We start from the raw sequence: 13064 nt of genomic DNA on the forward strand, positions 1-13064 counted from the left end.
ATATTTTTCAAGTATTGGGTATTAGTAGAAGTTAACAAAATAAAAAAAAAACAGACCTTTGTAGTTAAAATAGCCCATATTAAACCGAGCACGGTATGGCCAATGGTATAAAGGTCAAATCCATTTAACTGCATGCCAGTCTAATACATATTGATTCCACCATGTACACTGGATTAATATTGACACATTGCTGTAAGTTGAAATAATATAGAGTCATTAACACTGTAAGTTGAAATAATATAGAGTCATTAAAGGAAAATTTGAACCTATCCAAATTGTTGTGCGTTCTAATGACAAATAACATGTGAACCGTGGAGATACTGTGTCATACATGTGTAGGTCTATTGATTCCCCTCTCACATTAAGGTTAATCGATTTTGCCTGAAAAAATCCTTCCCAAAAAGATTTCATTATGTTTGTGCACAAACCAACAATTACACATTCACCATGCAAAAACAAACGGTTACTTTTACGCATACTTACTATAAAGCAATTACATAACTGATCGTATTAGAACGCGATTGATCATTTATGTGGTGGGAGGGGAAGCTGAGTTTAGATCTGTACATGAGAACTTCAACCCAGAGCAATTCAGTTTGGTTACAGTACTTAGTTCAGTGTGAGTTTTTGTTTTCTATTGAAAGTAAACACTTCACACAGAATATGAGAAAATAGTTTACACTGAAATCATTATTTGAACTGCAACCGAGGCTACTAACACCTAACACGTCAACCAATTGAAGTATTTTCATATGTTTTAGCTAAATCCTGGAACAGTCGCCTTTCAGCGCAGATTTGTGAAGGAGGTGAAGAAATGTGAGGAGATGGAGAGAATTCTTCGTAAGTATGTGCTTTTTAAAGGTAGATTTAAATAGGAGTCTGGACAAATGCCCCTTCTAAATAAATACCTAGAAAATCCCCTCTCTAAACATTGGGCTCATTTCTACTAGGGTTCTTGGAAAATGAGGTTGTCAAATCAAACATCCCCATCCCAGCAGGCTTTACCAGTGAGACAATACCTCTTCCACGAGATGTTCTGGATTTAGAGGTAAGATGCTTGCTCTCATAGTTGGTCGGCTTCTTTCCCAGCCGTGTCATCATTAGTTTGATGTAACTTGTTAATACCAAGTTAGGCCAATGACAACCACTTAATACAATAAACTCATTTTGCAATCCCCCTTTCTCCATGTATGTTAAAGTCTAGCTTGATTCGTGTTATGATATGGGTGGAAGGTTAGTGTTGGGACATAGACAAACACACTACCAGGATGCACCTCCACACTCCATCCCCAGGTGGCAGCAGCAACCAGGTCATGGTCTGTGCTCTACCATGAAGCCTTGATAAGCACTACAAGTGGTGCCAATCAGAATTGATTGGCAATGTGTGACGAGAGGCCTCTCGGCTTGTTTGGAGTTGTTTTGTGTTGGTTAACCTCTTTAGTTTAGGCATGCCTCTTTGTAGTTTTTTGTTGTTGTATATATTTACTTTGGGTCACCACTTTGAACGAATACTAATCTGCTTGGACTGGCGGATGATGGGTGTCATGGCTGAGCTGGCCCTGGACCTGAGGTAAGGTGACTGTCTTCTGGGCACAAGCACTGAACACCTGGTCGCATATGCTTATGTCTCACATTTATGCACACATCAAATCAGGTTACAGACCATGTAGCAAGGCCTAAGACCCCTAGACATAATGAGTGCAGCAAACCCAGTAGGCTAGTTATTGGTTTTCGTAAAAATGTGTTTGATGTTAATGTAACTTGTTTATACCAAGTTAGTCCAATGACTACTGTTTAATACAATAAACTCATTTTGGGATCCCCTTTTCTCCATGTATGTTACAGTCTAGCTTTGATAAACTGGAGCAGGAGCTGAAGGAGATCAACTCAAACCGAGACACACTCAGGCAGAACTTCACTCAACTAATGGAGATCAACCACCTCCTGCAGATGACTGATGACTTTTTTGAGGAGGTAAATGACTGACTGCATTTGACTTGTGTCCATCCTAACAAATACTGGGATGGAAAGAAGAATGTCATAAAGAATGATAGCATAAACAGTCCTGTTTCTTCTCATGTTGTGCCTATAGGCTGAGTCCCAGCTTTCCATCTCTGAGCTTCCTTCTGAAGACTCGGTGTACTCTTCCAGGGTGACAAGTCGACGCACCAGTTACACCAGCACCAACGGACCCCTGAAACTTGGGTGAATTATTAGCCTAATGTTACTAGTCAGGCAAACCATAAAAAAAACACTGGAATTGGTTTAAAGTAGGGGCCACCACCATTTTCAGGTTGCTATCAGGTTATAGAGACATCAGATAACCAAGTATTTGATGCCTTCCTCTTCTATCCCCATGGCAGGTTTGTTGCAGGAGTCATCAAGCACGAACGTTTCCCTGCCTTCGAAAAGATCCTGTGGCGACTGTTTCATGGAAACTTTGTTCTCCGCCATGCTGAAATCAAGCCCCATGAGGAGGAGAACATGGCTGTAAGGAAATGGTTCACTATTAAGCACATGTTCAAACATAAGGATCTCCTCTATTTAAAGGCAAACAACCATTAAACAAAACGGTTGTTCATTAGCTTATAATTGCAGAAACAAACATTGTTTTATGCTCACAGGAGGATCCAGTGAAGAAGGATGTGTTTGTAGTATTTGTCCAAGGAGACCAGATCAGAGGAAAGATCAGAAAGCTATGTGATGGGTGAGTGAAAAGATCCCTTGAGTATGTCAAAAGCCTTGAAAATAAGTAAATTTGCAAAAAATATTAATATTATGTTCCACTTCAGGTTTCATGCCAGCATGTATCCATGTCCCAACAACGCGTACGCAAGAAAGGAAATGAGAACAAACGCCAACACACGCATTGAAGACCTTCGATTGGTAAAAGTTAATTATAGAGCCCTTTGACAATGAAGCTGCTCCCGAGCGGCACAGCGGTCTAAGGCACTGCATCTCAGTGCTCGAGGCATCACTACAGACCCTGGTTCAATTCCAGGCTGTATCACAACCGGCCGTTATTGGGAGTCCCATAGGGCAGCACACAATTGGCCCAGCGTCGTCCGGGTTAGGGTTTGGCCGGGGTAGGCCATCATTGTAAATAAAAAATGTGTTCTTAACTGACTTGCCTAGTTAAATAAAGGTACGCATGCTAATACATACAGTTGAAGTCGGAAGTTTACATCACTTAGGTTGGAGTCATTAAAACTCGTTTTTCAACCACTCCACAAGTTTCTTGTTAACAAACTATAGTTTTGGCAAGTCGGTTAGGACATCTACTTTGTGCATGACACAAATAATTTTTCCAACAATTGTTTACAGGCCGATTATTTCACTTATAATTTACTGTATCACAATTCCAGTAGGTCAGGAGTTTACATAAACTAAGTTGGCTGTGCCTTTGAACTGCTTGGAAAATTCCAGAAAATGATGTCATGGCTTTAGAAGATTCTGATAGGCTAATTTATATAATTTGAGTCAGTTGGAGGTGTACCTGTGGATGTATTTCAAGGCCTACCTTCAAACTCAGTGTCTCTTTGCTTGACATCATGGGAAAATCAAAAGAAATCAACCAAATATTGTAGACCCCCACAAGTCTGGTTCATCCTTGGGAGCAATTTCCAAATGCCTGAATGTACCATGTTCATCTGTACAAACAATAGTACGCAAGTATAAACATCATGGGACCACGCAGCCGTCATACGTTCTGTCTCCTAGAGATTAACGTACTTTGGTGCGAAAAGTGCAAATCAATCCTAGAACAACAGCAAAGGACCTTGTGAAGATGCTGGAAGAAACAGGTACAAAAGTATCTATATCCACAGTAAAACGAGCCCTATATCAACATAACCTGAAAGGCCGCTCAGCAAGAAAGAAGCCACTGCTCCAAAACCGCCATAAAAAAGCCAGACTACGGTTTGCAACTGCACATTGGGACAAAGATCGTACTTTTTGGAGAAATGTCTACTGGACTGATGAAACAAAAATAGAACTGTTTGGCCATAATGACCATCATTATGTTTGGAGGAAAAAGGGGGAGGCTTGCGAGCCGAAGAACCCCATCCCAACCGTGAAGCACGGGAGTGGCAGCATCATGTTGTGGGGGTGCCTTGCTGCAGGAGGGACTGGTGCACTTCACAAAATAGATGGCATCATGAGACAGGAAAATTATGTGGATATATTGAAGCAACATCTCAAGACATCAGTCAGAAAGTTAAAGCTTGGTCGCAAATGGGTCTTCCAAATGGACAATAACACCAAGCATACTTCCAAAGTTGTGCCAAAATGGCTTAGAGACAATAAAGTTATGGTATTGGAGTGGCCATCACAAAGCCCTGACCTCAACCCTATGGAAAATTTGTGGGCAGAACTGAAAAAGTGTGTGCGAGCAAGGAGGCCTACAAACTTGACTCAGTTACACCAGCTCTGTCATTAGGAATGGGACAAAATTCACCCAATTTATTGTGGAAGGCTACCCGAAATGTTTGACCCAAGTTAATCAATTTAAAGGCCAAGCTACCAAGTACTAATTGAGTGTATGTAAACTTCCGACCCACTGGGAATGTGATGGAAGAAATAAAGCTGAAATAAATCATTTTCTCTACTATTATGCTGACATTTCACATTCTTAAAATAAAGTGGTGATCCTAACTGACCTAAGACAGGGAATTTTTACTAGGATTAAATGTCAGGAATTGTGAAAAACTGAGTTTAAATGTATTTGGCCAAGGTGTATGTAAACTTCCGACTTCAACTGTACATTATATGTCAGTAATATGTTAGGACTTTTGCTATCCTGCTTTAATTACTCCTAATGTAATGTCACAGATGGAAGTAGAACAAGATTTAAAATAAGAGGTTAGAGGGATGGAAGAAAACAAAACACTTTTCTTTCTTTCTGGTTATTAATCTTCTGTCAGGTCCTGAAGAGGACAGAGGAGTTCCGTGCGACTGCCCTGACTGCAGCAGCAGCCAACCTCCAGGAGTGGACCACTAAAGTAAAGAAGATGAAGGCCATTTATTACACATTGAACCTGTGTAACATAGACATCACACAGAAGCTGATTGTTGCTGAGATTTGGTGTCCTGTGTCTGACTTAAACTCTGTGCACACTGCACTGATACATGGATCAGTAAGTCTCCCAAACTTGCTTAAATTACTAAGCATTCAGGGTGTACACACAGATTTTTGTAAATGAACTGAGTGTGTTTATCTTTCTGTGTGTATCTATGTGTTGGTGCTCGTTTTACATTAGGAGCAGAGCGGCTCCAGTCTTAGCCCCGTCGTGAATAGAATCCAAACCCAGCAGACACCCCCAACATTCAACAGGGTTAACTCCTTTACCTCAGGTTTCCAGAGCATCATTGATGCCTATGGGGTCGGCAACTATCAGGAAATAAACCCAGGTAACAACACCACTATCTCCTGTGTGCGCTTGATTTACATTGGAGTGTGCACTTTGGGGACTTCCATTTCATCACCCTGTTGCAGGAGAACATTCCCGCAATGCAGGAACTGTAAAACTTGAAGTGTATTTGAGGTTTAAAAAGGCTTCTGAAGTTTGTAATTTCCACATAGAAATTTCAGACTTGATTTTCCTTCATGAAAAATGTATCTACCTCTACAAACATTTTCACTCATTACAATCCACCTTTCCTGTTGTAGGATTATTTTCCTGCTGTAGCAAACTGGTTCAAATTAAGATCCTACGTGTGTATTTGGAAGTATTTCACTTTTTATTATTTAATTAGGCAAGTCAGTTAAGAACAAATTCTTATTTACAATGACAGCCTACCCAGGCCAAACCCTCCACTAACCCGGGCCAATTGTGCGCCGCCCTATGGGACTCCCGATCACAGCCAGTTGTGATACAGCCCGGGATTGAACCCAGTCTGTAGTGATGCCTCTAGCACTGTAATGCAGTGCCTTAGACCGCTGCGCCACTCAGGATCCCTTAATGACCTAATGTGACTGACCCAGATCTGATTAGCCTATGTTTGTTTCCTTTTTTAGCTGTTGGTAATATTGTAAAGAAAAAGAGAAGTCCCCCCAAAGTCGTTTTGGCAGAGATCACAACTATTGAAATCATGTTCGAATGTGATATCTTTTCAGCTCCATACACCATGGTGACCTTCCCCTTCCTGTTTGCGGTCATGTTTGGAGACTGCGGTCATGGTCTCGTCATGACTCTGCTCGCTCTATGGCTGATCCTACACCAAGAACATTTCAGGAAGCTGAAGAACGAGGTATGAAAAGCACTCTGTCAGAGGATGGTCTGAGCCCTGAGGATGAATAGTATATGTCAAGTCAATTGTGTTGTTTAAGTGCCACTAGTGAAAAGTCAACTTTTGAAGCTGTAAAAGGGATGTTGTACAAAATGTTAGTGGGAAAGATTAAGGTGTTACAACTATACTAACATTGAAAGACAATGCGGTGCATTGTTTTGACTGTAACGTTAGTTACTCATCCCTGCAGCTGATTGACATGCTGGTGGATGGACGCTACATTATATTCCTGATGGGCCTCTTCTCCATATACACTGGCCTCATCTACAACGACTGCTTCTCCAAGTCCTTCAACGTCTTTGGATCCTCATGGAGTGTTCGACCCATGTTCCATCCACACGGACCGTGGACGTGAGTTTCCTCCTTTATTAAAGTGGTAATAGTATTGTAACAAATGAGTTGGAATAAGAATGTAAATTGTTTGTTTTGTTCTTTCTTCCCAGTAATGACACGTTGCATGACTCTGGCCATCTTCATCTGGACCCCCTGGTATCTGGAGTCTACTCTGGCAATCCCTACCCATTTGGTGTTGACCCGGTTAGTGTGTGCAAACTCTTCTAACCATCTAACCCCACATAGATTTGAGAACAAAGGGTCAAATATATTTATCTCTATTTGCAGTTGTTAAAAAAAAGAACTATTTTCATTGTCATTATGTTACTGTTCATATCATGTCATGAAAAGTGCTTTTCTCTGCTACTCAGTAAGGTAGGCTTTCCTTCAGTGTATTTTATTCTGGGTTTTGTTTGTTTCTTTCTTGCATTTTATCTTATTGTGTATTATAAATGCTTGAGTATTAAGTTATTAACCAGCTGGGTTGCAGTTATTTAACTTTTTTAATTAAAGATGATCTTATATACATTGTAACCTGATCCAACTTTTTATATTTCAAACTGATGTCTGATACAGATTTGGAATATTGCATCAAATAAGCTGTCGTTCCTGAACTCTTACAAGATGAAGATGTCTGTTATCATGGGAGTGGCCCACATGCTCTTTGGTGTCACTCTGAGTCTGGTGAACTACATGTAAGTAAAGTGCTTTCCAGACAGGAAGCGAAACTAGCCAAGTTTGCCAAAATAGAGCAGATTCCTATTTTCTCCGCCTCCGTCAGGTGGCTTTCCAGAGCGCCGCCGACTACTCCTGGATATAATTCCACCACCCGCCTAGCTCCTTTGAAAGTGAATAGGAAACTCTGTCGCCGCTTCCTGTCTGGCAAGCCCTTAATACTAACACAGAGTCAGGAATATCACTGTGATAATTACATGTAAGAGTAACAGGGTAATAAAGAAAAGTACATGTATTTTTGCCAGGATAACTACAGTACTTACAAAAACACTGTGTACAGCACTGTTTATGATAAACCAATACACTGTCACTTAAAATGTAGTGCCAACTGATTGCCTCCAACTGTATCGTTTCATTGCAGATTCTTCAGAAACTTAAAGGATGTTGCGTTGCAGTTCATTCCAGAGGTGATTTTCATGCTGTCTCTGTTTGGATACCTGATCTTCCTCATCCTCTACAAGTGGTGTGTAGTGATGAAGTCTGAATCTGCTCCTAGCATCCTGCTCCTCTTCATCAACATGATACTCTTTGACTACAGCTCTGAGGGTACTGTGCTTTACAGAACACAGGTACAATGGGTTTCTTCAACCTAAAATATCATGGGTTCTTAAAATATAATTTGCCGGTTCATTTCCCAGATTGGAACACACATACATACTCAAATGTATGCACTCACTGTACTTTAAGACCTTTGTATAGAATACTCTGCTAAGTGACATAATGTAATCATGTTTTCATCCAAGGAAACCACAGAAATTATTTCAACTTAACGTATGCATTTGGACACAAACAATTATAGATGCCCAGACACAACATAAACCTCGCTATGCATTAAGTTCTAACCAAAAACTGTAATTTTCAATTTTTTTTGTTTACATTTTATTATACAGAAAACTGTGCAAATATTTCTGGTGGTTGTTGCTGTGCTTATGGTGCCTTGGCTACTGTTTGCCAAGCCCCTGCTCTTGTATAGAAAACACAAGCAATCAAAGCTGGTAAGTCAACTAGATTAGAGTAATGCATTTTATAAGTAGACGTTTGTGATCAAAAGTATTGGATTGACAAGGCTGTTTTTTTTATGTCAATGTGTACTCTGTAAGTAGACTTCTTGCCTATTTAACTGCCATTAAAATACATATTTTAATGAAAGTTAATATAAAAATGATTCCAACAGAAGCCCTCAACAAACAAGCTTCCCATGCAGGTTTTTGGGATCTCCAACCAAGAGGCTTCAGATAACAGGAAAGAGAAGGTAAGCCACTTCTAAAACAACAGTGTTTATAAATAAATATACATGGTCAGAAAATATGTTCTGTAATTTATCATAGTTATGTTTATGCAAACGCCATTAAATATTAAAAATCCAACTTTATTGTATTAAATAGCAATAATAAGAAATATTGTAAAAAAAAAAGAATAAAAAGAAAAGAGCCAGAATCTAAATTGGTGGGAATGAAATGAAACAAGTCACATCCACTAGATTCCTCAGAGTACTAATTGATTAAAAGTTATCCTGGAAAGATCATATTCAATTTGTCTGCAGCAAAGTGATGAAATCTGTAGGTATCATCAGAAAGATTAGTGGTTTGGTTCATCAGGCTTACTTCCTAACTCTATACTACACCTTCATTTACCCATATCTCATTTCCTGTAATATTAGGCCAGTACATATGCCTCCTACCCACACAAATTACTCATCATACAAAATACATTTGCTAAACTAGCCACCTCCTCTAATTACCTGGCTCCATCTGCACCTTTGTTTAATAAACTCAATATCTTGTCTATTTATAACATTAATGTACACCAGTTATTAACTTTCATCTAGAAATACTCATACCTCCCAGACAGTTTACCTTTCAATGGATTCTTCCAGATTCATTCTGAAATTATCTATATAACACAAGACACTGCAATAACCTTCACCCTCCCCACTGCCGCACCTCACATAGTCAATTATATCAGATACAGAGGTACCACACTCTGGAATTCTTATCTTCACATTGCCAAAAGCTCATCATCCCTCAATAACTTCAAGCGAAGACTGGGGGTCAGCCTGATGAACCAAACTACCAAATAATCCCCTCTATGTAGCCTAACTCTTTCTCTCTCTCTCTCTCGCACACACACACACACGGTGTTTCTTGTATACTGACTATATTATGTACAATTATAATTAATATGCTGTTTAACTAATTTCAAGAAACCTTTTTTTTTGTACTCATATTTGTGGTGTGGTTTTCATAGCAGCACTTTTGGGCTTCCTACCTCAACTGAACACTGTTTTTACCAGGTTTTTATCTCTACTGTTTTGTCTTTCACTTCTTTTCTTTGGTGTGAGAAAAGCCTTTTTCTCATTGCAGGTCAGTATGGCTGACATTTTCGTGTACCAGGGCATCCACACCATTGAGTACTGCCTTGGCTGCATCTCCAACACAGCCTCCTACCTCCGCCTGTGGGCTCTCAGTCTAGCTCATGCTGGTAGTGTATTATTCTGCACAACACAATAAAAGCTATATCCATGTGGCTGTTATGGTTATGACCTTACCTCCTTCGACTTTCTGATCCCCATAGTGAAAAGGATGACATAAGATGGTATATAGAGTAAACTTCAATAGCAATCATTCAAAGATTTAAAAAAAATAATAAGTAGTTACTTAAGTCATTCAGCAGATGCTCTTAAGTGACCTGCTCAAGGGCCATTAACAGGTTATTAACAGGTTATTCAACTAATCGGTTCAGGGATTTCGGTTACTGGCCCAACGCTCCGAACTGCTAGGCTACCTGCAGTCACCTGTTATGTTCAAATTCATTTAACTGTATTCTATGTTCCTGTGTATGTTGTCTGTGTAGAGCTGTCAGAGGTGCTGTGGAAGATGGTTCTGCAGGTGGCTCTGAGGGTCACCTCGGGGATGGGTTCTGTTCTGCTGGCAGTGACCTTTGCTGCCTTCGCTGTCCTCACAGTCACCATTCTCCTGGTCATGGAGGGTCTCTCTGCATTCCTCCACGCCCTACGGCTGCACTGGTAGGGACAAGCGACACAAACACACATGCATCCGCAAGCGCAAATGCGCACACTCATACATACACACCTGATATAGACCTTTGGATTCTGCAGCACTCCATCCACGTACAGACCTTGAGCTTATTGACACAACTGAAGCAGCACTGATGTAAAGAATTTAACAAGTGAATTACACTTGAATGATATTTCCAAAGGTTATGTTTTTCTGTCTCATTTGTCTTTTACAGGGTTGAATTCCAAAACAAGTTCTACAAAGGATCTGGGTACAAGTTCACACCGCTTTCCTTCGACAGGATGCGAGACATGCAGTGATTTCAGATAGAGAAACGTGTTATTGCTACGAGTCCGTTCTCATATTCATTTATTGTTTATGTTGATATGTCTTTGTGTTAGTCATTGATCACATTAAGTTGGTTTCGGTATGTAGATCGTACTCTATAACTGTCGCCATGGAATGAAAAATCTGTGCAAGCAAGGTGCAGCATTTGCCACAAGATAGCAGCACACAATTATTAGTCAGTCATGGTTCTAAAAGTAGGCTACATTCAGCAACATAAGAATTGCCAAAAGAACACATTAGATTAGCATCTACTTCCTAAAATGTCTTAAATGTCTTAAGAGTTGAATTAGATTAAAAAACAATTAACAATATTTAGATCCAACAATAGTGTACAAAACATTAAGGACACCTTCCTAATATTGAGTTGCACCCTGCCGCTTTTTCCCTCAGAACAGCCTAAATTAGTCGGGGCATGGACTATACAAGGCCTCAAAAGCATTCCACAGGGATGCTGGCCCATGTTGACTCCACTGCTTCCCACAGTTGTGTCAAGTTGGATGGATGTCCTCTGGGTGGTGGACCATTCTTGATACACCGTCTGCTAAATTATGTAAATGTAACATGGGGAAACTGTTGAGTGTGAAAAACCCAGCAGCGTTGCAGTTCTTGACACAAACCGGTGAGCCTGGCACTTACGCTATTCAAAGGCACTTCAATATTTTTTCTTTCCCATTCATCCTCTGAATGGCACACATACACAATCCATGTCTCAATGCTTAAAAATCCTTCTTTAACCTGTCTCATCTACACTGATTGAAGTGGAATTAACAAGTGACATCAATAAGGGATCATAGCTTTCACATGGATTTACCTGGTCAGTCTATGTCATTGGAAAGAGCAGGTGTCCTTAATATTTTGTACTCTCAGTGTATATCTTGGGATAGAGCATGGAAATGTTATTCTGTTGTGATTGTCTGTAGGGATTCTTCTTGTACATGCTTAGTGCATTGACATTCAAATCCCAAACCAATCAGTGTATCTGTTGCCTTGCAAGAGGTTTCATATTAAGAGTAATAATACTGTATATCTTTGGGTTCAAGGGAAGTTGAACCATATCCCTTCAGCTAAATAAATACTTTCTTGTATAAACTAATTGGTCCTAATAGGCCAAAGATTAAATTAGAGAGAGTAGATTGATCTATAGATTTGGTGGATAGATTAGTTAGTTGTGGATGTGCTACATTTGATCAATATCTTGTCCACTTGAAGAAAGAACTGCATCATTACCTAAACATCGACATTAGAATGCTCCCTTGAAGGAACCACCATGGAATGCAGGCTAAATCTGCAGAGATATTTAGGCTAGTTGTTAAAGTAAATACATTCAGTGTGAAAAGCAGTGTAAAAAAAATACAAACTTTTGCAGTGATGAAAAACACATAGAGTTTCAGCTCACTTCATTGCCTTTCAACCGCTTAAGGAAAGTTACCTTGGTACCTTGGAAAGTTACAAGTATTCAACCCTGGTTACCTTGAAGAATAACAGTTGACCTACATGGCCATTGAGCTTGCCAATAACAATCGTCAGCTACATAAAACATTTTAAAGAATCAAGTAGCATATTCATAGCTCAAAAAGGATGGTCACAACAAATACATTAACGACCATCTAAAGACAGACCAAGTACATTCAGCTATCAGTGACCAAGTCTATAACACAGCTGTGAAACCATACTGGTCACAGTGGGTATCCTGGCCCTTTCCCATCCTTATGTATGCCACAGTTTATTCTAAGCATTGCAGTATATGGCTGTGTTCCTTTGTCTTTGCAAAAAAGAGGAGGGTTGTGACTACGACGGTGATCTCAGAGACTGACTGCCCAAGCTCTTCAGATGTTTATTAGATGTTTATAAATCGTATTTTATTTCTATGGTACCAGGTGATCTTGTGCCAATACCTAGGAGTTTTGTCAACATGACTATAACACACAGCTTATTATTATTACTACACAACATTAAGTGCTGAGGTCAGTTCCATCCATTTACAAGCAATGTTCCCTCTACTTTTTTTTGTCCACTGAGCGAATGTCAGGTCTGCTGAGCGCAAACTTGAACATTGTGAAAATTCTGTGCAACTTCTGGCTCTCGTTTACTGTGAACACCGAGGCTGTACCTGCTTTAAGTTACCGTTTTAATAGTGGCCAAGTAGGCTATTTTGTCTATTTGATCATAATGCAGATCTACCAAAGTGGCCTACAATAAAAAACAATGGAGGAAAACTAATCTCATAACATTTTAACATGGAAATAGCTGTTCTATCATTCAGCCTACAGTAGCAGCCAATGTGTGGTGTTCAATGTAGGCCTACATTCCATGAGACTTTTGAGAGAGAAAAAAACATGTAGG

At 39.8% G+C, this 13064-nt stretch overlaps 1 protein-coding gene across 1 annotated transcript; it reads left to right on the top strand.

Moving 5' to 3' along the window:
- Positions 1–1535: 1535 nt before the first annotated feature.
- On the top strand, positions 1536–12097 carry si:ch73-173p19.2 (V-type proton ATPase 116 kDa subunit a 1). The gene is made up of 17 exons (XM_082965543.1): positions 1536–1570; positions 1851–1974; positions 2093–2205; positions 2364–2490; positions 2625–2707; positions 2793–2886; positions 4923–5135; positions 5259–5409; positions 6116–6249; positions 6479–6639; positions 6732–6825; positions 7198–7316; positions 7718–7925; positions 8247–8351; positions 9720–9837; positions 10210–10381; positions 10609–12097. Exons 1-17 carry the CDS (start codon positions 1536–1538, stop codon positions 10691–10693), a joined length of 2136 nt encoding a protein of 711 aa, XP_082821669.1. The 3' UTR covers positions 10694–12097.
- The last annotated feature ends 967 nt before the right edge of the window (positions 12098–13064 follow it).

Source organism: Salmo salar, chromosome 19 (genome assembly GCF_965601325.2).
Source record: "Salmo salar chromosome 19, fSalSal1, whole genome shotgun sequence".
Classification (NCBI taxonomy): Eukaryota; Metazoa; Chordata; class Actinopteri; order Salmoniformes; family Salmonidae; genus Salmo; species Salmo salar.

Excerpts from the sequence above, each read along its gene's own strand:
- si:ch73-173p19.2 (XM_082965543.1), top strand. The coding sequence starts at position 1,536 with ATGGGTGTCATGGCTGAGCTGGCCCTGGACCTGAG. Across the intron at positions 2,887-4,922 it reads GCATTGAAGACCTTCGATTG|GTCCTGAAGAGGACAGAGGA; the intron begins GTAAAAGTTAAT and ends ATCTTCTGTCAG. Across the intron at positions 7,926-8,246 it reads CTGTGCTTTACAGAACACAG|AAAACTGTGCAAATATTTCT; the intron begins GTACAATGGGTT and ends TTTATTATACAG.